At 46.1% G+C, this 26,697-nt stretch overlaps 2 protein-coding genes across 3 annotated transcripts; both read left to right on the forward strand.

Moving 5' to 3' along the window:
• The first annotated feature begins 2,079 nt into the window (after positions 1–2,079).
• Positions 2,080–4,352, forward strand: LOC139538738 (potassium voltage-gated channel subfamily E member 2-like). Of its 2 annotated transcripts, none has more exons than XM_071341132.1 (2): positions 2,080–2,373; positions 2,937–4,352. In XM_071341132.1, exon 2 carries the CDS (start codon positions 2,943–2,945, stop codon positions 3,273–3,275), a length of 333 nt encoding a protein of 110 aa, XP_071197233.1. In that variant the 5' UTR covers positions 2,080–2,373; positions 2,937–2,942; the 3' UTR covers positions 3,276–4,352. The 2 variants fall into 2 exon arrangements, with proteins under 2 accessions (XP_071197233.1, XP_071197232.1); XM_071341131.1 differs by having other exon boundaries at positions 2,364–2,467.
• Positions 4,353–19,219: 14,867 nt separating this feature from the next.
• LOC139538740 (calsequestrin-2-like) lies at positions 19,220–25,389 on the forward strand. The gene is made up of 11 exons (XM_071341134.1): positions 19,220–19,845; positions 22,241–22,325; positions 22,495–22,595; positions 22,682–22,793; positions 23,448–23,521; positions 23,631–23,761; positions 24,085–24,130; positions 24,259–24,313; positions 24,512–24,612; positions 24,729–24,803; positions 24,941–25,389. Exons 1-11 carry the CDS (start codon positions 19,609–19,611, stop codon positions 25,166–25,168), a joined length of 1,245 nt encoding a protein of 414 aa, XP_071197235.1. The 5' UTR covers positions 19,220–19,608; the 3' UTR covers positions 25,169–25,389.
• The last annotated feature ends 1,308 nt before the right edge of the window (positions 25,390–26,697 follow it).

The following is a 26,697-nucleotide window of genomic DNA, read 5'->3' on the forward strand; positions in this document are numbered from 1 at the left end:
ATTGAAATTTAAAGGCAATGTTCCTGCGTTAGAGGAGACTGCATTCACGGTAAATGCTGCATATGTCGGCTCAGTTGTCAAAATCGGAAATGTACGTTTCTGTCGCGCAATCTGTAACTCTTCAGCGATACAGATTGAATAGAGCCCTTACACATGCATGCACGCACATGCGTGGCACAGACCCATACACAAACCAAGCACATTTAAAAAGGTCTACTATGCATAATCACTATGGCAGCCATGTGGTTAACTGCGTGTTTGTGGGCATGCGGAGCATCCATTTCTCTGATTATGTAACATGAGTCTCTAATAGGAGGTCCATGACACATTGGTTGCTGTGTTGCTGCTCTCATAACATAGTCCTTCCTCCAGCTCTCCTCTGTTATTCCGGTCAACCTCTGACCCTGCCTGTGCGTGTTACGTTTTTAATTGTCCCTCCAGTCATCTTGGGGTAAGACGTATCAAATTACCTTCCAGTGTTGTTATACCTCTCAATTCCCAACAACAGATTGTTGGACACACCGATATTAGACACCTGACCCTTTGAGATGAGAGAATAGAGCACACTGTGAATGCATGTATTGTCCTGAACATTAGCATATCTGTAGATATATTTCACTTGCGCAAAAAAGATAGTGGTGGTGGTGCAGGGTGAGAGGGCTAACCCTTCCATGTAGTGGAGCTACTATACAGTGGTGCTCTCTGGTCCCTCCCCTGATTACACAGACTAAGCTGATGGTAAACCTGTGTCATCGATCACATAAAAGGCCTCAAACTCATACCAGAGTGACTCACAGAGTGTGTGTGTGTGCGCGTTTGCTGGCTCTCAGCCACATCAAACAGTACCTCAGATTTATTAGTGCTGTACCGGTCATGTTTCATGTCCTCCACCCAAGAAGAGTGGCAGGGGTGTGACCATGGGAACAGGTTCAGCAACTTTCCTCTACTCTTTTCCCTGGACAACACCGAGTCCTGTCTGGTTATGTACAGTAATACACTATAACCATCCTCAGGTGAACAGCTTAAGGCCTAATACAAATCTGTGAGGAACTGGTGAGGTACAGCCGGTTCCGGGCTCTTGCACCTTGGGTCAAAGAGAGAGCTAGGTGAAGCCAAGCTCCAGAACCTTAAGGGTCCAAAGAGAGAGCCAGGTGAAGCCGAGATCCCGCACCTTAAAAGAGGAGTAGTATAGAAAGTAGGATAAAAGTCCTAATCCTAACTTCATTCCCCAATTCAACACTAACCCTAACCCTAACCCTAGCTTCATTTCCACGCCCCAATTCAACACTAACCCTAACCCTAGCTTCATGTCCACACCCCAATTCAACACTAACCCTAACCCTAGCTTCATGTCCACAGCCCAATTCAACACTAACCCTAACCCTAGCTTCATTTCCACGCCCCAATTCAACACTAACCCTAACCCTAGCTTCATGTCCACACCAATTCAACACTAACCCTAACACTAACCCTAACCCTAACCCTAGCTTCATGTCCACACCCCAATTCAGTCCTAGCCATAATATGAACTCTTATGTTCAACCTTAATGTATGTTTAACCCTGGCTCAACCCTAAACCCTCCGAATGCCCAATTTAATCCCTGAGGTACACGTGGTGACAGTACACCAGGAGAAGTTGTCTGCCATCTAGTGGCAAATGTGGGTACTGCTATGGAATTTCACAAGCAGGAACATTGTAAGTACTAGGTGAATTTCAAAAGGCAGACATTGCAGCAGGCTATAGAACAGCTCCACTACTAGCGTCAAACTTTACCTAAACATGTTTGCAAAGACTATTACACTTAACACTATTGTCTTGAATGCTAGCATGTTTGAGATCCTTTTTGAGTACATGACTTCAAGTATTACAACTTATTCCACAATTGATAGCATTGCCACTGTTTAGGAATCCAATATAGGCTACAGTGTGTGTTTGTGTGGCAGGGTGAGAGTGACCCTCAACACTCTACTCCCCTTTCCATATCAGCTGAGCTTGATGCTTTTCTCAAGGTCATCAGAAACACTTGCGCGCACACACACACACACACACACACACACACACACACACACACACACACACACACACACACACACACACACACACACACACACACACACACACACACACAAGCAAACACACACACAAGCAAACACACACACACAAGCAAACACTGTAGATCAAATATGAGTAGTGTTTCTTTTTGTACCTGTCTGTCTGTCCTAGGCTGAGGTTGGCTGGTTAGTTGGTCGATTGTGTGGTATTTCTCTCTTTCTCGTCCTACTTCCCCTCTCCAGGACCCAGCCTCGATTTCGACGCCTGTGATTGTAACATCTTCTCAACCTCTCTGGAGCGATACAGGAAACCCTGAACAGGTCAGATGTTTGCTTGTTTAAGTCACAACTGGGCGGTATGAAGGTTCACTGTCTGATTCTGTATGTACAGTATGAAGGTTCGCTGTCTGATTCGGTATGTACAGTATGAACGTTCATTGTCTGCTTCTGTATGTACAGTATGAAGGTTCACTGTCTGATTCTGTATGTACAGTATGAAGGTTCACTGTCTGATTCTGTATGTACAGTATGAAGGTTCGCTGTCTGATTCGGAATGTACACAGTATGAACGTTCATTGTCTGCTTCTGTAAATACAGTATGAAGGTTCGCTGTCTGATTCTGTATGTACAGTATGAAGGTTCGCTGTCTGATTCTGTATGCGCTGTCTGATTCTGTATGTACAGTATGAAGGTTCACTGTCTGATTCTGTAAATACAATATGAAGGTTCATTGTCTGATTCTGTATAAACGGTATGTCTGTGTATGTGCTTGTTAGTGTATTCTTAAATGCAGATTCAGTGCACAGATCACAGAAAGACAGTACAATGTCAATGTCTTCACCTCTGTCACTGATCAAATTCACTCTCTTTACCCCGCCCACCAGGTGATCATGCTGCCTAATTGGTCAAACATGACCCTCCACCTGGAGGACTCTCTGACCCGTGCCCTGGGCCATTATCTTGACAACTGGAGCCGGAATTCTTCGAAGGCAGAACAGGCTCTGGACAACACTCTGGCAGAGGAGAACTTCAGGAACGTCATATGGTATCTGATAGTGATGATCGGAATGTTTGCCTTCATCGTCGTGGCGATCCTGGTGAGCACGGTGAAGTCGAAGCGGCGTGAGCATTCTAACGACCCCTACCATAAATACATCGAGGAAGACTGGACCGCCCAGCTCCAACAGCAGAGCTTCGTCATCAACAACCCCACGGCCAACTAACCCAATGTATATTCACATGCCATATACAAACACCAGTGGTGGAAAAGTACCTAATTGTCATACTTGAGTAAAAGTAAGGATATCTTAATATAGAATGACTCAAGTAAAAATGAAAGTCACCCAGTAAAATACTACTTGAGTAAAGGTCTAAAAGTATTTGGTTTTAAATATACTTAAGTATCAAAACTAAATGTAATTTCTAAAATATACTTAAGTATCAAAAGTAAAAGTATAAATCATTTCAAATTCCTTATACTAATAAACAAGACTGCACCATTAAAAATATATATATATTTACAGATAGCCAGGGGCACACTCCAACACTCAGATATAATTAATAAACGAAGCACGTGTGTTTAGTGAGTCTGCCAGATCAGAGGCTAAGTGCGTGAATTTGACAATTTTTCTGTTCTGCTAAGCATTCAAAAGGAAAATGTATGGAGTAAAAAGTACATTGTTTTCTTTAGGAATGTAGTGAACTAAAAGTAGTCAAAAATATAAATAGTAAAGTACAGATACCCAAAAAATCTACTTAAGTTGTACTTTAAAGTATATTTACTTAAGCACTTTAACCACTGACAGACACACAGGCCCATAGAGAGGAATATGAATACTGTCTTTTTGTATTGGACAAAGCCTATGGGAAAATGAATGGAGTTTTTGTAGGGTTTTTAGATAAATGCCAAAAATAAGGTAAACACAGGCTTAGGAGATTTTATATGTTTTGTTCTATGAGATAATCTTCATTAGCTAACATCATTTTTTGTGAATTTTGAAGCATTTAGGTAAAAAAATATGATCTCATAGAACAAAACATATAAAATCTCCTAAGCCTGTGTTTACCTTATATTTCGGCATTTATCCCAAAACTCAATTCTTTCCCCCTTAATTTTCCCCATAGGAATGTCTGAACGAACCAGAGGGAACTAATTTCCCAGGTTTTAGGACTAAAAACTGGTGAGCTCTATGGTCCGAAAGTCAAATAATCTTGTGGTATCCATTAGTAACAAATGTGTTGTATTGAATGTATAACTAATATGTTAATCATGGATTGTATTAAAAAAGTGGATCTATCAATACTGATGTGGTTATCTGGCTTCTGACTAGGAGTATGTCTGCGCTAATGAAGTAGGGACAAGTAATAGGGCTGTCAAACCACGAGTGCCCTGTAGAGAGCAACACACACACACAACAAAAATATATTTACAAAGACAAACTGAGAGCAAAGAGAGAGGGAGACTGAGGTAGACTGGAGAGAGACGGGAAAGGGGTGACAGACAGAAGTAGAGAGAGGGAACGAGAGAAAGATAAATAATAAGAGCAGTATAAAATAGAGGTGCAGCTGCTACCCTACAACACTGCCTGCTCTGACTGCCCTCATGGATGTGTGTGTGTGTGTTTTGAGAGAGAGAGAGATTTACTTACAGAATACTGATGCAGGTATTAGCAATTTAGCATATCACAGCATAGTTAATGCAACCCGTATAGTCAAAAGGGTGTGAATACATTCTGAAGCTACTTAGCAACTAAGCATGAACTCTTGGAAGATTAGTCCAAATGACAACCAAAAGAGATCCTAATAAAATCAAAGCATGTTAGCTAACCCTAACCTTAACCACTAGCATAGCTAACGTTAGTCACCTAGTCACCTAGCTAACGTTAGCCACAACAAATTGGAATTCTTAACATATCATATGTATTGCAAATTCCTAACATATTGTACGAAACATGAAAATGGTGCCGATAGATAGGGTAGCCGTGATTCTAGCCCCTAATCAACATTATTAGCCCAGAATTGTTTTGTGTTATTACATACAGCGGGGAAGAACTTTTGGATATCAGAGTGGCGGTAACTCACCAGCATTACCAGCATTATGACCAGGAATATGACATTCCCGAATTGGATCCTTTGTTTGTACCCCCCAGGGTAATTTAAATGATTCCAGAGGCTGATCCATAACACAGCCGGTGGAGAAGAGGTATTCTGAGTGGACCCCTAGTCCGACTCAGGAGGTGCGCACACCAGCCACTACTTCCGAGTATGGTACTTGCTAATGTTCAGTCTCTGGATAATAAAGTTGATGAGCTCAGGGCGAGGATTTCCTTCCAGAGAGACATCAGGGATTGTAACATACTCTGTTTCACAGAAACATGGCTCTCTCTGGATATACTCTCTGAGTCCATACAGCCAGTTGGGTTCTCAGTTCATCGCGCAGACAGGAATAAATATCTCTCCGGGAAGAAGAAGGGCAGTGGTGTATGTTTCATGATTAACTACTCATGGTGTGATTGTGATAACATACAGGAACTCAAGTCCTTTTGTTCACTCGACCTAGAATACCTCACAATCAAATGCCGATTGTATTACCTCCCAGGAGAATTCTCTTCGGTTATAGTCACAGCCATGTATATTCCCCCTCAAGCCGATACCCTGATTGCCCTCATAGAACTTCACTGGACTTTATGCAAACTAAGGCCACATTTATTGTAGCTGGGGATTTTAACAAAGCAAATTTGACAAAAAACCTACCGAAGTTCTATCAACACATTGACAGTAGTACTCGCGCTGCTAAAACACTTGACCACTGCTACTCCAACTTCCGGGATGCCTACAAGGCCCTCCCCCGCCCTCCCTTCGGAAAATCTGATCACGACTCCATTTTGCTCCTCCCCTCCTATAAGCAGAAACTCCAACAGGAAGTACCCGTGCTAAGGGCTATTCAACGCAGGACTGACCAATTGGAATCCACCCTTCAAGATTCTTTTGATCATGTGGACTGGGACATGTTCTGGGTAGTCTCCGAGAATAACATAGACTAATACACTGATACGGTGACTGAGTTTATCAGGAAGTGTATTGGAGATGTTGTACCCACTCTGACTATTAAAACATACCCTAACCGGAAACCGTGGATAGATGGCAGCATTCACGTAAAACTGAAAGCACGAACCACTGCATTTAACCATGGCAAGGTGGCTGGGAATATGGCCGAATACAAACAGTGTAGTTATTCCCTCCATAAGGTAATCAAACAGGGAAAACGTCAGTATAGAGACAAAGTGGAGTCGCAATTCAACAGTTCAGACACGAGACGTGTGTGGCAGGGTGTACAGACAATTATGGACTACAAAGGGAAAACCAGCCACGTTGCTGACAGTGTTGTTGTGTCTCTCTTGTCGTGATGTTTGTTTTGTCCTATATTTTTATTTTTAATCCCAGCCCCCGTCATCGGAGGAGGCCTTTGGCCTTCTGGAAGACCATCATTGTGAATAATTAACTGACTTGCCTAGTTAAATAAAGGTGAAATAAAAAAATTGTTACAAAGAACACCTTCTTCGCCTGCTTTGAGGATAACACAGTGCCACCCGATGCGGCCTCCATCTCTGTGGCCGACATGAGTAAGACATTTAAGCGTATTAACCCTCACAAGGCTGCCGGCCCAGACGGCATCCCTAGACACGTCCTAAGATACAGTAGTAGCATCCCTAGACACGTCCTCAGAGCATGCGCAGACCAACTGTCTGGAGTGTTTACGGACATATTCAATATCTCCCTATCCCAGTCTGCTGTCCTCACATGCTTCAAGATGGCCACCATTGTTCCTGTACCCTAGAAAGCAAAGGTAACTGAACTAAATGACTATCGCCCCGTAGCACTCACCTCTGTCATCATGAAGTGCTTTAAAATACTAGTCAAGGATCATATCACCTCTACCTTACCTGACACCCTAGACCCACTTCAATTTGCTTACCACCACAATAGATCCACAGACGATGCAATCACCATCGCACTGCACACTGCCCTATCCCTTTCCTTTCCATCTGGACAAGAGGAATACCTATGTAAGAATGCTGTTCATTGACTATAGCTCAGCATTCAACACCATAGTATTCTCCAAGCTCATCATTAAGCTTGAGGCCCTGGGTCTGAACCCCGCCCTGTGCAACTGGGTCCTGGACTTCCTGACAAGCCGCCCCCAGGTGGTGAAGGTAGGAAACAACACATCCACTTCGCTGATCCAAAACACTGGGACTACCTGCCCTCCAGGACACCTACAGCACCAGATGTCACAGGAAGGCCAAAAAGATCATCAAGGACAACAACCACCCGAGTCACTACCTGTTCACCCCGCTATCATCCAGAAGTTGAGGTCAGTACAGGTGCGTCAAAGCTGGGACCGAGAGACTGAAAAACAGCTTCTATCTCAAGGCCATCATACTGTTAAATAGCCGTCACTATCACATTCGAGGCTGCTGCTCTATATACATAGACTTGAAATCACTGGCCGCTTTAATAATGGAACACTAGTCACTTTAATAATGTTTAAATATTTTGTATGTATATACTGTATTCTATTCTACTGTATCTTAGTCTATGCCGCTCTGAGATTGCTCGTACAAATATTCTTAATTCCATTCCTTTACTTAGATTTGTGTGTATTGTTGTGAAATTGTTAGATATTACTTGTTAGATATTACTGCACTGTTGGAGCTAGAAACACAAGCATTTCGCTACACCCGCTGTCACGATCGTCTACTGAAGAGAGTGAGGACCAAGGCGCAGCGCGTGAAAAGAACATCTTCTTTTATTCAGAAGAGAGAAAACAATAAACGAACACTATACATAAACTAAACAAACGACCGTGAAGCTATAAACGTTGTGCACACACACACAGGCTACAAACGTTCAAACATAGACAATTACCCACAAACACCTAAAGCCTATGGCTACCTTAAATATGGCTCCCAATCAGAGACAACAATAACCAGCTGTCTCTGATTGAGAACCAAATCAGGTAACCATAGACTTTCCTAAACACCTACACTCAACCATAGACAATCCTAGACACATACACTCAACACAAACCCATACACTAAAACCAACACCCCCTTTACCATAATAAACACCCAAAACACAAACATACCCCATGTCACACCCTGACCTAACTAAAATAATAAAGAAAACAAAGAATACTAAGGCCAGGGCGTGACATAACCCCCCCCTTAAGGTGCGAACTCCGGGCGCACCAGCACATAGTCTAGGGGAGGGTCTGGGTGGGCGTCCGTCCACGGCGGCGGATCCGGCACTGGTCGTGGTCCCCACCCCACCATAGTCACTACCCGCTTTCTTAAACCCACTGGAATAAGGGGCAGCACCGGACTAAGAGGCAGCACCGGACTAAGGGGCAGCACCGGACTAAGGGGCAGTACCGGACTAAGGGGCAGCACCAGGATAAGGGACAGCACCAGGATAAGGGGCAGCACCAGGATAAGGGACAGCACCAGGATAAGGGACAGCACCAGGATAAGGGGCAGTACCAGGCTAAGGGGCAGCTCCGGACTGAGGAACGGATCCTGGCTGGACGGCTCTGGCGGATCCTGGCTGTACGGCTCATGGCTGGCTGACGGATCTGGCTGCTCATGGCCGGCTGACGGATCTGGCTGCTCATGGCCGGCTGACGGATCTGGCTGCTCATGGCCGGCTGACGGATCTGGCTGCTCATGGCCGGCTGACGGATCTGGCTGCTCATGGCCGGCTGACGGCTCTGGACGCTCATGGCCGGCTGACGGCTCTGGACGCTCATGGCTGGCTGACGGCTCTGGACGCTCATGGCTGGCTGGCGGCTCTGGACGCTCATGGCTGGCTGGCGGCTCTGGACGCTCATGGCTGGCTGGCGGCTCTGGACGCTCATGGCTGCCTGGCGGCTCTGGACGCTCATGGCTGGCTGGCGGCTCTGGCAGATCCTGTCTGGTTGGCGGCTCTGGCAGATCCTGTCTGGTTGGCGGCTCTGGCAGATCCTGTCTGGTTGGCGGCTCTGGCAGATCCTGTCTGGTTGGCGGCTCTGGCAGATCCTGTCTGGTTGGCGGCTCTGGCAGATCCTGTCTGGTTGGCGGCTCTGGCAGATCCTGTCTGGTTGGCGGCTCTGGCAGATCCTGACTGACGAATGGCTCTAGCGGTCCTGACTGACGATCGGCTCTGACGGCTCGGGACAGACGGGCGGCTCTAACGGCACTGGGCAGACGGATGGCTCAGATGGCGCTGGGGAGACGGATGGCTCAGATGGCGCTGGGGAGACGGATGGCTCAGATGGCGCTGGGGAGACGGATGGCTCAGATGGCGCTGGGGAGACGGATGGCTCAGATGGCGCTGGGGAGACGGATGGCTCAGATGGCGCTGGGGAGACGGATGGCTCAGATGGCGCTGGGGAGACGGATGGCTCAGATGGCGCTGGGGAGACGGATGGCTCAGATGGCGCTGGGGAGACGGATGGCTCTGGCCGGATAAGGCGCACTGTAGACCTGGTGCGTGGTGCCGGAACTGGAGGCACCGGGCTAAGGACACGCACCTTCAGGCTAGTGCGGGGAGAAGGAACAGGGCATACTGGACCCTGGATACGCACATTAGGCCTAGTGCGTGGTGCCGGCACTGGTGGTACCGGGCTGGGGACACGCACTTCAAGGCTAGTGCGGGGAGCAGGAACAGGGCATACTGGACCCTGGATACGCACATTAGGCCTAGTGCGTGGTGCCGGCACTGGTGGTACCGGGCTGGGGACACGCACTTCAAGGCTAGTGCGGGGAGCAGCAACAGGATGCACAGGACTCTGGAGACGCACAGGAGGCTTGGTGCGTGGCGTAGGCACTGGTGGTAATGGGCTGGAGACACGCACCATTGGACGAGTGCGTGGAGGAGGAACAGGGCTCTGGAGACACACTGGAAGCCTGGTGCGTGGTGTAGGCACTGGTGGAACTGGACTGGGGCGGGGAGGTGGCGCCGGAAATACCGGACCGTGCAGGCGTACTGGCTCCCTTGAGCACCGAGCCTGCCCAACCTTACCTGGTTGAATGCTCCCCGTCGCCCGACCAGTGCGGGGAGGTGGAATAACCCGCACCGGGCTATGTAGGCGAACCGGGGACACCATGCGTAAGGCTGGTGCCATGTAAGCCGGCCCGAGGAGACGCACTGGAGACCAGACGCGTTGAGCCGGCTTCATGGCACCTGGCTCAATGCCCAATCTAGCCCTACCAGTGCGGGGAGGTGGAATAACCCGCACCGGGCTATGCACACGTACAGGAGACACCGTGCGCTCTACTGCGTAACACGGTGTCTGCCCGTACTCTCGCTCTCCACGGTAAGCCTGGGAAGTGGGCGCAGGTCTCCTACCTGCCCTCGGCCCACTACCTCCTAGCCTCCCCCCCCAAGAAATTTTTGGGTAGTACTCACGGGCTTCCAGCCTTGCCTCCGTGCTGCCTCCTCATATCGCCTCCTCTCGGCTTTCGCTGCCTCCAGCTCTTCACGAGGGAGGCGATATTCTCCCGGTTGTGCCCAAGGTCCCTTTCCTTCCAATATCTCCTCCCATGTCCAAGAATCCTTGATGCCTTGCTCCTGTTGCCGCTTGTCACGCTGCTTGGTCCGTTGGTGGGTAATTCTGTCACGATTGTCTACTGAAGAGAGTGAGGACCAAGGCGCAGCGCGTGAAAAGAACATCTTCTTTTATTCAGAAGAGAGAAAACAATAAACGAACACTATACATAAACTAAACAAACGACCGTGAAGCTATAAACGTTGTGCACACACACACAGGCTACAAACGTTCAAACATAGACAATTACCCACAAACACCTAAAGCCTATGGCTACCTTAAATATGGCTCCCAATCAGAGACAACAATAACCAGCTGTCTCTGATTGAGAACCAAATCAGGTAACCATAGACTTTCCTAAACACCTACACTCAACCATAGACAATCCTAGACACATACACTCAACACAAACCCATACACTAAAACCAACACCCCCTTTACCATAATAAACACCCAAAACACAAACATACCCCATGTCACACCCTGACCTAACTAAAATAATAAAGAAAACAAAGAATACTAAGGCCAGGGCGTGACACCCGCATTAACATCTGCTAAACATGTGTCTGTGACCAATAAAATGTGATTTGATTTGAATTGCAATTCGTAATACAGTTGAAGTCGGAAGTTTACATACACCTTAGCCAAATACATTTAAACTCAGTTTTTCACAATTCCTGACATTTAGTCCTAGTAAAGATTCCCTGTCTTAGGTCAGTTAGGATCACCACTTTATTTTAAGAATGTGAAATGTCAGAATAATAGTATAGAGAATGATTTATTTCTCAAAGACCCATTTGCGACCAATTTTTTAACTTCCTGACTGATGTCTTGAGATGATACTTCCACATAATTTTCCTGATGCCATCTATTTTGTGAAGTGCACCAGTCCCTCCTGCAGCAAAGCACCCCCACAACATGATGCTGCCACCCCCTTACTTCACGGTTGGGATGGTGTTCTTCGGCTTGCAAGCCTCCGCCTTTTTCCTCCAAACATAACGATGGTCATTATTGCCAAACAGTTCTATTTTTGTTTCATCAGACCAGAGGACATTTCTCCAAAAAGTACAATCTTTGTCCCGATGTGCAGTTGCAAACCGTAGTCTGGCTTTTTTATGGCGGTTTTGTAGCAGTGGCTTCTTCCTTGCTGAGTGGCCTCTCAGGTTATGTAGGACTTGTTTTACTGTGGATAAAGATACTTTTGTACCTGTTTCCTCCAGCATCTTCACACGGTCCTTTGCTGTTGTTCTGGGATTGATTTGCACTTATCGCACCAAAGTACGTTCATCTCTAGGAGACAGAATGCGTCTCATTCCTGAGCGGTATGACGGCTGCGTGGTCCCATAGTGTTTAGACTTGCGTACTATTATTTGTACAGATGAATGTGGTACCTTCTGGCTTTGGAAATTGCTCAGAAGGATGAACCAGACTTGTGGAGGTCTAAAAATTTTTCTGCGGTCTTGGCTGATTTCTTTTGATTTTCCCATAATGTCAAGCAATGAGGCACTGAGTTTGAAGGTAGGCCTTGATATACATCCACAGGTATACCTCCAATTGACTCAAATGATGTCAATTAGCCTATCAGAAGCTTCTAAAGCCATGACATAGTTTTTTGGAATTTTCCAAGCTATTTCAAGGCCCACTTAGTGTATGTAAACTTCTGACCCACTGGAATTGTGATACAGGGAATTCTAAGTGAAAAAATCTGTCTGTGAACAATTGTTGGAAAAATTACTTGTGTCATGCACAAAGTAGATGTCCTAACCAACTTGCCATAACTATAGTTTGTTAACAAGAAATTTGTGGAGTGGTTGAAAAACGAGTTGTAATGACTCCAACCTAAGTATATGTAAACTTCCGACTTCAACTGTATACCATGCGAATTGTAATTCATAACATATCATACGAAATGGATGCTGGACATCCACAAATCACATACCATACCAAATGTAACTTAATATCATACTAATTTGAGTCTCATAGATTTACTTTAACTATGTTATATCTACCTCCGAGTCCAGGTTGCACAAGTATGAAGACAAGCTGCAATTCTCCTCTTCCTACAGCAGGGATGGTAAAGTATGGAGTTGACTCTGTGATATTTCCCGCAAGTGAACTCAACAAACACACAACCTTCCTTCTTTGCCAGTATAAAACTTAGCAATAGTAATCACTAACCATTTACAGTACATTGAAGTTGTGATAACACCAAGCACGGCCTGCTAGCAGGTTACTTCTTCATCAGAGACTCTGAGCCATACAATGTACTGTAAGCCCAGGCTGTTCCATTTTAGCCCCAGTGACAATGAGAAAGCAGAGAGATCAGGTTACTGTCTCTGCAAGGCTGAAAACAAACCTTGACAAAAAAGGCGGCATCTTTCACCATGTTACTGTCCTCATCAGTTAGACACCCAGAGACACACATAGTCACACAGGCAGTGTACTCAAAGAAAATGGTGCCTGGTTCACACGTTTTATATTTTGCTGAGATCAAGCCTTTGTTTTGCTTTGCATATAGTCATTGGCAACAGGTAAACTACATGCTCACACATGCATACCACAGGAGGCTGCTGAAGGGAGGACAGCTCATAATAATGGCTGGAATGGAGCAAATCCAAGTAATCCAAGATGGCGTAGCAGTCGGACGTGTGTTGTCTTGTCCCGTGTAAATAGTCTTCGTATTTTTCGTATACATTTTATTTCACTTTCCATCTAGGAACTGAATATACATTCCTACATTCCGCCTCACCCAATGTGGTACGGACCTGCTATTTTTTATACTTTAGAACCGTAACCCCAATCAGAAGCTAGCCAGATAACTAGCTACTAGCTAGTAGTCAGTTAGCCACTGCTGCGGTCTTCACCCTCAACTCGGACACAGCCAGCTTCAATACCGGGCCAATACCTGCCAGTCTGCAAGCGCGATATCAACCCAGAGCATATAGGACTGCTTTTTCTCTACCACATCACCGGATTCCTGACGCAAGCTCTGGACAATTACACCGTATCATCACAGTTAGCTAGCTGCAACCGAGTGGCTACTACTGGCTAACACCTCTGTCCCGAAGCAAGCACCAGTTAGCCTTGAGCTAGCCTCGAGCTAGGCCCATCTGCCGGCTAGCCGAAGAGGTCTACCAGCGAATTCTTGGGCTACAATACCTCTTTTGCCAATTGGACTGGACCTTTTTTTGCCGACACAGAGCCCTGCCAATCCATCACAACTGGTCTAAATCAGCTACAAGCTAATTTAGCCATTTTTTTGCCGCTGCTAGTAGCTTTTACCTTCTGCACAGACACCAGCCCTGTTATTAGCCTGGATATTACTCACCAATTTACCAGCATCGGACTGTCTCTCGACAACAACGCCGGATTCCTGCCGTAATCCCTGAGCCACTACTTCTGATCCTCACAGCTAGCTTGCAGCTATCACAGCTAGAGCCACTGCCACGAAGCTAGCACCAGTTAGCAAACACAATTCTACAATTCACAACCTCTCTTTCGCCATCCGGCTTGGATTCTCTGTCGACACGACCACGTCTGAGCAGACCCCCTCCGTCTGAGCAGACCACCCCCCGGGCTACTAACTTTAAACGCCGCGTGCTAGCTTAGTGGAGGCCTCCCTGCTCCATCTACGGCTGCCCCCTGGACACTATGATCACTTGGCTACATAGCTGATGCATGCTTGACTGTCCATTAATTCACGGTACTCCATTCTGTTTATTTGTGTTTTATCTGTCGGCTCTGTGCTTTAACTCAGGATCTGTGTGTAGTTAATCCGACCCTCTCTGCCTAGTCGTCGCCATTTTTACCTGTTGTTGCTGTGTTAGACTAGCACCCTGTTATTGCTGCTGTTATCTTACCTGTTGTTTTAGCTAGCTCTCCCAATCAAGACCTGCAATCACTTTATGCCTTATTGTATGTCTCTCTCAAATATCAATATGCCTTGCATACTGTTGTTCAGGCTAGTTATCATTATCATTGTTTTGGTTTGCAATGGACCCTGTAGTTCCACTCTCCGTACCTCTGATACCTCCTTTGTCCCACCCCCCACACATGCGGTGACCTCACCCATTGAGACCAGCATGTCCAGAGATACAACCTCTCTTATCATCACCCAGTGCCTGGGCTTGCCTCCGCTGTACCCGCGCCCCACCATACCCCTGTCTGCACATTATGCCCAGAATCTATTCTACCACGCCCATAAATCTGCTCCTTTTATTCTTTGTCCCCAACGCTCTAGGCGACCAGTTTTGATAGCCTTTAGCCGCACCCTCATCCTACTACTCCTCTGTTCCTCGGGTGATGTGGAGGTAAACCCAGGCCCTGCATGTCCCCAGACACCCTCATTTGTTGACTTCTGTGATCGAAAAAGCCTTGGCCTCATGCATGTCAACATCAGAAGCCTCCTCCCTAAGTTTGCCTTACTCACCGCTTTAGCACACTCTGCCAACCCTGATGTCCTTGCCGTGTCCGAATCCTGGCTTAGGAAGGCCACCAAAAATTCTGAGATTTCCATACCCAACTATAACACTTTCCGTCAAGATAGAACTGCCAAAGGGGGAGGAGTTGCAATCTACTGCAGAGATAGCCTGCAAAGTTCTGTCATACTTTCCAGGTCTATGCCCAAACAGTTCGAACTTCTAATTTTAAAAATTAATCTCTCCAGAAATAAGTCTCTCACTGTTGCCGCCTGCTACCGACCCCCCTCAGCTCCCAGCTATGCCCTGGACACCATCTGTGAATTGATCGCTCCCCATCTAGCTTCAGAGTTTGTTCTGTTAGGTGACCTAAACTGGGATATGCTTAACACCCCGGCAGTCCTACAATCCAAGCTTGATGCCCTCAATCTCACACAAATCATCAAGGAACCCACCAGGTACAACCCTAAATCCGTAAACATGGGCACCCTAATAGACATTATCCTGACCAACCTGCCCTCCAAATACACCTCTGCTGTCTTCAATCAAGATCTCAGCGATCACTGCCTCATTGCCTGTATCCGCCACGGGTCCGCGGTCAAACGACCACCCCTCATCACTGTCAAACGCTCCCTAAAACACTTCTGCGAGCAGGCCTTTCTAATCGACCTGGCCCGGGTACCCTGGAAGGATATTGACCTCATCCCGTCAGTTGAGGATGCCTGGTCATTCTTTAAATGTTACTTCCTCACCATATTAGACAAGCATGCTCCGTTCAAAAAATGCAGAACCAAGAACAGATATAGCCCTTGGTTCACTCCAGACCTGACTGCCCTCGACCAGCACAAAAACATCCTGTGGCGAACTGCAATAGCATCGAAGAGCCCCCGCGATATGCAACTGTTCAGGGAAGTCAGGAACCAATACACGCAGTCAGTCAGGAAAGCAAAGGCCAGCTTTTTCAAGCAGAAATTTGCATCCTGTAGCTCTAACTCCAAAAAGTTCTGGGATACTGTAAAGTCCATGGAGAACAAGAGCACCTCCTCCCAGCTGCCCACTGCACTGAGGCTAGGTAACACGGTCACCACCGATAAATCCGTGATAATCGAAGACTTCAACAAGCATTTCTCAATGGCTGGCCATGCCTTCCTCCTGGCGACTCCAACCTTGGCCAACAGCCCCGCCCCCCCCGCTGCTACTCGCCCAAGCCCCCCCAGCTTCTCCTTTACCCAAATCCAGATAGCAGATGTTCTGAAAGAGCTGGAAAACCTGGACCCATACAAATCAGCTGGGCTTGACAATCTGGACCCCCTATTTCTGAAACTGTCCGCCGCCATTGTCGCACCCCCTATTACCAGCCTGTTCAACCTCTCCTTCGTATCATCTGAGATCCCCAAGGATTGGAAAGCTGCCGCGGTCATCCCCCTCTTCAAAGGGGGAGACACCCTGGACCCAAACTGTTACAGACCTATATCCATCCTGCCCTGCCTATCTAAGGTCTTCGAAAGCCAAGTCAACAAACAGATCACTGACCATCTCGAATCCCACCGTACCTTCTCCGCTGTGCAATCCGGTTTCCGAGCCGGTCACGGGTGCACCTCAGCCACGCTCAAGGTACTAAACGATATCATAACCGCCATCGATAAAAGACATTACTGTGCAGCCGTCTTCATCGACCTGGCCAAGGCTTTCGACTCTGTCAATCACCATATTCTTATCGGCAGACTCAGTAGCCTCGGTTTTTCTAATGACTGCCTTGCCTGGTTCACCAACTACTTTGCAGACAGAGTTCAGTGTGTCAAATCGGAGGGCATGTTGTCCGGTCCTCTGGCAGTCTCTATGGGGGTACCACAGGGTTCAATTCTCGGGCCGACTCTTTTCTCTGTATACATCAATGATGTTGCTCTTGCTGCGGGCGATTCCCTGATCCACCTCTACGCAGACGACACCATTCTATATACTTCCGGCCCTTCCTTGGACACTGTGCTATCTAACCTCCAAACGAGCTTCAATGCCATACAACACTCCTTCCGTGGCCTCCAACTGCTCTTAAACGCTAGTAAAACCAAATGCATGCTTTTCAACCGTTCGCTGCCTGCACCCGCACGCCCGACTAGCATCACCACCCTGGACGGCTCCGACCTAGAATATGTGGACATCTATAAGTACCTAGGTGTCTGGCTAGACTGCAAACTCTCCTTCCAGACTCATATCAAACATCTCCAATCCAAAATCAAATCAAGAATCGGCTTTCTATTCCGCAACAAAGCCTCCTTCACTCACGCCGCCAAACTTACCCTAGTAAAACTGACTATCCTACCGATCCTCGACTTCGGCGATGTCATCTACAAAATAGCTTCCAATACTCTACTCAGCAAACTGGATGCAGTTTATCACAGTGCCATTCGTTTTGTTACTAAAGCACCTTATACGACCCACCACTGCGACCTGTATGCCCTAGTCGGCTGGCCCTCGCTACATGTTCGTCGTCAGACTCACTGGCTCCAGGTCATCTACAAGGCTATGCTAGGTAAAGTGCCGCCTTATCTCAGTTCACTGGTCACGATGGCTACACCCACCCGCAGCACGCGCTCCAGCAGGTGTATCTCACTGATCATCCCTAAAGCCAAAACCTCATTTGGACGCCTTTCCTTCCAGTTCTCTGCTGCCTGCGACTGGAACGAATTGCAAAAATCTCTGAAGTTGGAGACTTTTATCTCCCTCAACAACTTTAAAAATCTGCTATCCGAGCAGCTAACCGATCGCTGCAGCTGTACATAGTCCATCTGTAAACTACCCACCCAATTTACCTACCTCACCCCCCATACTGCTTTATTTATTTACTTTTCTGCTCTTTTGCACACCAGTATCTCTTCTTGCACATGATCATCTGATGATTTATCACTCCAGTGTTAATCTGCTAAATTGTAATTATTCGATTTATTGCCTACCTCATGCCTTTTGCACACATTGTATATAGATTCTCTTTTTTTTCTACCATGTTATTGACTTGTTTATTGTTTACTCCATGTGTAACTCTGTGTTGTCTGTTCACACTGCTATGCTTTATCTTGGCCAGGTCGCAGTTGCAAATGAGAACTTGTTCTCAACTAGCCTACCTGGTTAAATAAAGGTGAAATAAAAAAAATAAAAAAAATGGACTGGTATCAAACGCATGAAACCATGTATTTGATGTATTTGATACCATTTCACTTATTCCACTCCAGCCATTACCACGAGCCTGTCCTCCCCAATTAAGGTGCCACCAACCCCCTGTGATATATGCACACATACTAACAAACATGCATGCATACACACACATGTATACACAGCTGTTTCAGTGATTGTCAGCACATCCCTGGGGTCAAGGGTCAGGGGAAAAGTTTCAGTGTCATAGCATTTGGGGGATACTTTTGAAAAACTAGATGATTACTTATGGATTACTTTTAAATTCAGAAAGGATGTTTGTGAAAAAATACATTATATGACACCTTTCTGTTTTCTCAATGGCATTAAAATCAGCATTGAAGTCTAACCACAAGTCAGAAACCACTAATGATGCTTCTTATGGGGAAAGTAATTAATTACCATTTTGGACAGGTAACTAGAAACTGTAATGGATTACATTTAGAAAGTAACCTACCCAACCCTGCCTAATATCCCAGTTAAGCCTACCCTCTCAAAGGAGAGTATATTTACCTTCCCTCCAACTGGCCTTCAGGCGCTGTCCATTAGCCTGTCACTGCATGCATCTATCAACATACACTCGACCTTGTGGTGTGGGACACTGTTAGCATAACGCTAACCTGTTGGGAATACCCGTTTCACGGTGTTGGGCACTGTTCAGGAGTCTCTTTTTATGCTCATGGTTACAAACCCAATCTATAGTGACTGTTAGAACTGTGGATATGCAGACCCCAGATTGCTATCATCCCAAAATCTCTACACCCCTAAATCTCCTCAGCACACCTCTCTCTCATTCCTCCCAACATGCCAAGTAGAAACGCCATGGTGTGAGAGTGTGAGCAGAGAGCGGAGGCCTGTTAAAACCCACTATCTCCTCTCTGCTCTCGTGCTCTTTCTATCTATCTCTCTCACTCACCTATTTATTTTTAGCACCTAAACAACTGGTCTCCTAAAAATGGGCCTGTGTGTGGTGGCCAGGGGGAGAGGGGCGCTGCTATGTACGGTATCTAGCCCCCCAGCGCTCCAGGGCTGTCAGGTCTGTTCTTTCCCTTTGTCTTGGCTGGAGAGAGGGAGCAAGGGAGTGAAACAGGGAGAGAGAGGATCGCTGGTTCCTAAACAAGCCTTGGGCATTGGACTATAGAGGACGGCTTGGAAGGAGACTCAAGGAGATGTATACTATAATTTAAGGGCAACCTGCTATTCTACACCTCTCTATCTATTGTTTAAAAAAAAATAGTATTTTTCCATTTTGGGGAGTTTATTGACCTTCCTCAGCCTAAGTACTCTTGTGGAGGCCGTATCTAGTGATTAAAGGTTACTCTGTGATTCTCGAGTGTGTGGTCGTTCATAACACGTCCCTAGACCATGCTTGCCCTGTGGCTGCTCCTGCTCCCGTGCCTGTCTCTGTCGCCGCTCGTTCAGACCGAGAAGGGCCTGGAGTTCCCTCGCTATGACGGGAAAGACCGAGTCATCGACATCAATAACAAGAACTACCAGAAGGCCATGAAGAAGTACACCATGATGTGTCTGCTGTACCACAAACCCATCCCTGACGGGAAGGAGCTGCAGAAACAACACCAGATGACTGAGATGGTGCTGGAGGTAAGCCTGAGGAGGAGGAAGGGAGAAGGTGAGGGAGGTAGGGGAAGAGAGATAAAGGGAGGTGGAAGAGGAGGGAGAAGTGGGGATGAAGGAGTCTAGGAACGAGATGGTGAAGAAAAGATGAAGGAGGAAAAGGCAGAGAGAGAGAGATAAGGATAAGAAGAAAGAGATGGTGGGTAGAGGAGAAAGAGGAGAGTCACTAGGGAGGGGGAGCACCTGGGCTAGACTGAGGGGATTTAACAATCTGGGGTCACTGGGTCAGCTAGACCCACTCCATAAATAATTTACAGTACCTAGACATTAGAGTGTCCCAATGGGCACGGAACCCACAAGAGTTAGAATGAGAGACTGTCATGAAACTTTGTCATAAAATGGCTGTCATTCAATTAAACAGTGATTCTTATGACTTTGAGATACTAATGTTTATGTGCAGTGTGTTGCTTGCTCTCAAGGAGAGAGAGAGAGAGAGAGAGAGAGAGAGAGAGAGAGAGAGAGAGAGAGAGAGAGAGAGAGAGAGAGAGAGAGAGAGAGAGAGAGAGAGAGAGAGAGAGAGAGAGAGAGAGAGAGAGAGAGAGAGAGAGAGAGAGAGAGAGAGAGAGAGAGAGAGAGAGAGAGAGAGAGAGAGAGAGAGAGAGAGAGAGAGAGAGAGAGAGAGAGAGAGAGAGAGAGAGAGAGAGAGAGAGAGAGAGAGAGTGTGTGTGTGTGTGTGAGAGAGACTCCCCAGTTCTGTCCAGTCAGTTAAGGTTATTTCTGTTAATTCACTTCCCATAGTAATGTATGTCATTCCCCCGAGCTCTCTGCCACAGGCACAAATAGGACCGGCACTCATGCCCTTTATGTTATTGAGCTATACATGTGAAGGGCATTGCAGTAGGTCTGTCTCTCTCCCTGTTTTGCTTTTACACTTAGATTGAGTCGGTCTTAAAATACTATCTCAATGACATGTATATTTATTAACTAGAGGGTTAGCTAACTGATTATAACATTCGCTAATGTTCTATGACGGCATCTATATTAAAACGTGCTATGAATATGTTTATAAGGTAATGAATACTTCATTAGAAGCTACTTCAAGTAAAGTGTCAGTTAGTATCCCACTTCAGCAGAGCTGTGACAGTGGGCTACTATGGCCTAATCTCCCCTCCCTAGCTGTCCTGTGTTCATCATGGCTTGTGTTGAGTTAGAGTGTGATGTGCAGCAGATAACCTGAGCACAGTCTCTCACTCCTAATAGCCACAGATTTTTAACTCACCACAGGTGGACCGGACTAGGGTTAGGGCCCTGGGTCATCATAATTAACATAATTACTTGCTCTATTGCTTCGCTACAGGTTATCTGTGTAGGATTGCATCCATGTTCCATTATTTTATAAGGAGCCAAAATAGTGAGATTTGTTTGAAGAGACCACATCTGGTCTTTCTTCATCACTCTGTCAATGTTTCATCAACATACAGTATCTCCTGCTTTGATAATGGCTACTTGTTGCATGTGGTAATGTATGTTGTGTTGTATTCTGTGTCTAGGCCTATGTGTTCTTTGTTTGGGTTTGCTAAAGGTTGAAAAATGTACCGCTTTGCTGAGTTGTCAAAAGTATGACAAAGACTTTCTTCTTGTCTACAACCAATGGAGAGTCCATGCTTCTAAATGTTAACACTGATAACTTTATTCATAAAGTGCCTTTCAAACATGATGTTCAAAGCCCTAAATTATCACCTGTCAACGTATTACCTGGATGAAGACAGACAAATCACTCTGTTCCCCTCCTGATATTTCGGTCAGTCAGGTATTCTTAGCAATCAATATGCCTTGGGATCTATCAGAGCTCAAGGCCTTGGCTGGCAGACCCTCCCCTATTGAGACCACAATGGCTGCAGGATTCTGGCCCAGATATGGAGCATGGCACTTTTAGTCATCATATGACTGTCTCTGTCTCCCTCTGTGTGTGTGTGTGTGTGTGTGTGTGTGTGTGTGTGTGTGTGTGTGTGTGTGTGTGTGTGTGTGTGTGTGTGTGTGTGTGTGTGTGTGTGTGTGTGTGTGTGTGTGTGTGTGTGTGTGTGTGTGTGTGTGTGTGTGTGTGTGTGTGTGTGTGTGTGTGTGTGTGTGTGTGTGTGTGTGTGTGTGTGTGCGTGTGTGTGTGTTTGTGAGTGTGTGTGTTGCCTTGGAGCTGTTCTGCTCTCTGGACCATTATCTACTCAATAACGTCACTCCAACTAAGCCTCATCTCGGCCCTGTCTGTTTGTCTGTCTGTTTGTCTGTCCCCCTGCCAAACATGCTTCAAACTGGATCATAGTTCCTGCGTGTAGAACAACAAGGGCTCTATTTGACACTGTTCCAATTTAAGTGTTATGATGACGTTGAAAGAATGTCACTAACTGACTTTTGTCTTCATCCCCAGCTGGCTGCTCAGGTTATGGAGGAAAAGGAGATTGGGTTTGGAATGGTAGACTCCCACAAAGACACCAAGGTTGCCAAGAAGCTGGGTAAGGAAACACATTAACACTTCAGAGCGAACTATAGTTGCTCATCATTATTATTATACTGCATGACTATGAAGCATACTACATGAAAGCACCAAAAGGTTTTTGTAAAGCATTCAGTGAATGGCTGTAAATAATGGTCTGTACTTGACCCCCTGACCTCTGACCCCAGGCCTGGTGGAAGAGGGCAGTGTGTATGTGTTCAAGGCAGACCGTGTGATTGAGTTTGACGGCATGCTCTCTGCCGACACCCTGGTGGAGTTCCTTCTAGACGTGAGTGGACTGGGGGTGCCCTCATTGATACTACACACAGATCTAGGATCAGCTTACTGTTATGTTATGTTATTTTCTCTCTCTAGCTTTTGGAGGAGCCTGTGGAGGTGATAGGAAATGCTCTGGAGCTGAGGGCCTTCGACAGGATGGAGGAAGACATCCGCCTCATTGGATATTTTAAGAACGAGGACTCAGAACGTGAGTGTGTGTGTGTGTGTGTGTCTGTCTTTCTGACTTTCTGACAATCTGTCTGTGTGTGTCTCTGTGTGTATGTGTTAAGGTTGTTTAAATGTGCTCCCTGTCATGCTAGTGTGATGGCCAGGGTTGGGTGGCTATTGGCTGATCCCCTGGCCTTGATAATAACCGGGGAATTTTAAACTCACCATCCCCATGGATTTACATGTCCAATTTTACCCTCCCTCCACACACAGCTGCGAGGGCCAAATATTTTTCCTTTTATCGTAAGACACCGCATCGCGCTCATGATAAGCAAGGCGGCTGTCTCACCCCTGACCGACTGTGGGAGTCTAGAACTAGGGGTCAACGGATCTCAGTTATTTCAGTACACGAATGTGTCAATGGCATCTCCCTAAAGACCAATCCTAGTCTAGCTAGCACACACAAGCTAGTAGATGCTCGCTGACAGCTATGCTAAATGATAGCAGCAGAAGGGGAATTATTCTAAATGCTGAAGGTCTACCTCTGTTCAACGGATAAGAAATGGTGAGGTTATAGAGTAGTGGTTATACAGTAGTACACCATCTTCAAAAGAAGTCAAATGCCCTCTCCTCTCCTCCCTCCCACCTCCCATCCACTCCTTTCTCTTCTTCATAAACCGCTCCTTTCCTCCAGACTACAGTGCGTTCAAGGAGGCTGCAGAGCAGTTCCAACCCTACATCAAATTCTTTGCCACCTTTGAGAAAGCTGTGAGTATACAGACATCCATGCCTTGACATCCTATATCCTTGGTCTGTGAGAAGGGGTCCTGTCAATGCAAGAAGTTGGGTGCTGATTCTGGTGTCTGTGGTGTTTAAGGTGGCCAAGGAGCTGACCCTGAAAATGAATGAGGTGGATTTCTACGAGCCCTTCATGGAGGAGCCTGTCACCCTCCCTGACAGACCCAACTCTGAGGAGGAGATCGTGGCTTTCGTCACTGAACACAGAAGGTATGGAAGTGTAATATTTTTTTGGGGTGGGTGCTTATATTTGTCCTGTGTTTTCTGCATATCCCATTTCCCCCTGAGAGTCGGGTCATGGCCAGGTCAGCGGCGACCCTGGAGCAATTAGGGTTACGTGCCTTGCTCAACGGCACATCAACATATTTTCACCTTGTCAGCTCAGGATTCTAACTAGCGACATTTCGGTTACTGGTCCAACACTCTAATCGCTAGGCTACCTGCAGCCCTACTGCGGCTGTCAGAACAGAATCACTTCATTCTGATGATCTGATCAGTGGTCTGTGACTGATAGCGTTGTGTAATGTTTTCAGGCCAACACTGCGAAAGCTGCGTGCTGAGGACATGTTTGAGACATGGGTGAGGTTTTTTGTCAGTTCATTTACCTTATGCAAGTTCAAGGGTTAGTGCAAGAAAGGCAAATACAACAGTAAGTGTGTTCATTTCTGTCAAACCTTGGACAGCGTCTCATGATGTCTCATTTTCAGGAGGACGTTGTGGAGGGGAGCCATATAGTGGCCTTCGCAGAGGAGGAGGACCCTGGTAAAAAATACATCAATATTACAGTAACATCAGCTTTGATCAGGGCCAACATCAGCTTTGCAACATAAGTTCTTATCAGTCTTATCTGAAACTGAGAATCCCTGAAATGGTTCATAGCTTTCAGGAAATCAAACAAACTTCTCCTGGCATGATAAAACACAGACTAACCTTCTTGATGTGTTGTTTGGTGATGTTCAGATGGTTATGAGTTCCTGGAGCTGCTGAAGGAGGTGGCTAGAGACAACACCCACCACCCTGGTCTCAGCATAATCTGGATCGACCCTGATGACTTCCCCCTGGTGAGACACAGACAGACAGATGGATGGACGGACAGACGGACGGACGGACAGGACTAAGTGAACTCAAGTCCCTACAGTTTCAGATCTCACAGTGTGTTCTCTCTCACTCTCCGCAGCTTATCCCCTACTGGGAGAAGACCTTCCAGGTGGACCTGTTCAAACCTCAGATTGGCGTTGTCAACGTAACTGATGTGAGTCCCCGAACAGCTCCAATACAGCATGAGGAATTGGTGGAAACCAGTCAGAAATTGTGAAACTTAGATCTAACTCATGATGGTCCATGACCTTTGGCCCCTGACCTTTGACCTCTCTCTCTTCCCCTGAACAGGCTGACAGCATCTGGCTGGAGATGGAAGAACAAGATCTGCCCACAGCCCAGAAGCTGGCGGACTGGATAGAGAACGTCCTGTCTGGCAAGGTCAACACAGAGGATGATGATGACGACGACGACGACGACGACTCTGATGATGACTCTGATGACGACTCTGATGATGACTCTGATGATGACTCTGATGATGACTCTGATGATGAAGAAGACGACAACGATGATGAATAATTCAAAAACTGTGAATTTGTCATCTAGAATTCATAATCCCCGAGCTGGCAAGGTAGAAATCTGTCGTTCTGCCCCTGAACAAGGCAGTTAACCCACTGTTCCTAGGCCGTCATTGTAAATAAGAATTTGTTCTTAACTAACTTGCCTAGTTAAATTTTAAAAACTGTGAACTGCTGCTGTACACTATCCTAAACCTCAATAAAGTGTGGTATCTTTGTGTATTTTGCGGTCTCCAAACCATGCCCTCTAATACATGCTTTGTGTGTAGATAATTGCATTTTAGGTTTGACTTTCTGGATTTCAGTGCACACACTCCCTTCTCTCCATGCCACAGTGGCTATATCTTTGTTATTACTATTGGGTCCCGTGTGGCTCAGTTGGCAGAGCATGGTGTTTGGAATGCCAGGGTTGTGGGTTTGTTTCCCACGGGGGGGCCTGTGTGAAAATGTAAGACGCTCTGGATAAGAGTCTGCTAAATCAGTTAAATGTAAAAAAATTAAAAATAATTCACACCTTGCAATTTCCACAACTCTTTTATTTAAATATATATACTACAGTTCAAAAGTTTGGGGTCACTTTGAAATTCACATGTTTTTTTAAAGAAAAGCAAATTTTTTGTCCATTAAAATAACATAAAATTTATCAGAAATACAGTGTAGACATGGTTAATGTTGTAAATGACTATTGTAGCTGGAAACGGCTGATTTTTATTGGAATATCTACATAGGCGTTCAGAGGCCCATTATCAGCAACCATCACTCCTGTGTTCCAATGGCACGTTGTGTTAGCTAATCCATAGTTAACTAATTTATCATTTTAAAAGGCTAATTGATCATTAGAAAACCCTTTTGCAATTATGTTAGCACAGCTGAAAACTGTTGTGCTACAATAGTCATTTACAACATTAACAATGTCTACACTGTATTTCTGATAAATGTTATATTATTTTAATGGACAAAAAATGTGCTTTTCTTTCAAAAACAAGGACATTTCTAAGTGGCCCCAAACTTTTGAACAGTAGTGTATATATTTTTTATCTTTATTTAACTAGGCAAGTCAGTTGGCCCGGACGACGCGGCTGGGCCAATTGTGCGCCGCCCTATGGGACTCCCAATCACGGCCGAATGTGTTACAGCCTGGATTCTTTTCCCCTCTCCATCTGACAAAATGTATGAATATTTATCCAAATATACAGCAGCTGCAAAGTGAGATCATCATTACACACCCAGATAGCAAAAGCTGCCAATTCCTCAAGTCTCAATTTGTCTCATGTATTCTCACTCCATGTTTCACTCTCTCTTAATCTTTGTCTCTTTCCTTCCTTGACTTATACCTCGTTCTCTCTCTCCCTCAGTGGGCAATTAGAAGAGAGAATACGTTAAGTGGCAGGAGAGAGATCTCTGTGTTCTGTAAGCCCAGGATGCAGTAGTGTGAAGGGGGCTTCAGATATGAACTCACGGTCTCTACTCAACCTTCATATTACAACCACTAACTCTCTCTCTCTTGTCTTCAACTGGACAGTGCAGACA

This window comes from Salvelinus alpinus, chromosome 14, assembly GCF_045679555.1.
Source record: "Salvelinus alpinus chromosome 14, SLU_Salpinus.1, whole genome shotgun sequence".
Lineage (NCBI taxonomy): Eukaryota > Metazoa > Chordata > Actinopteri > Salmoniformes > Salmonidae > Salvelinus > Salvelinus alpinus.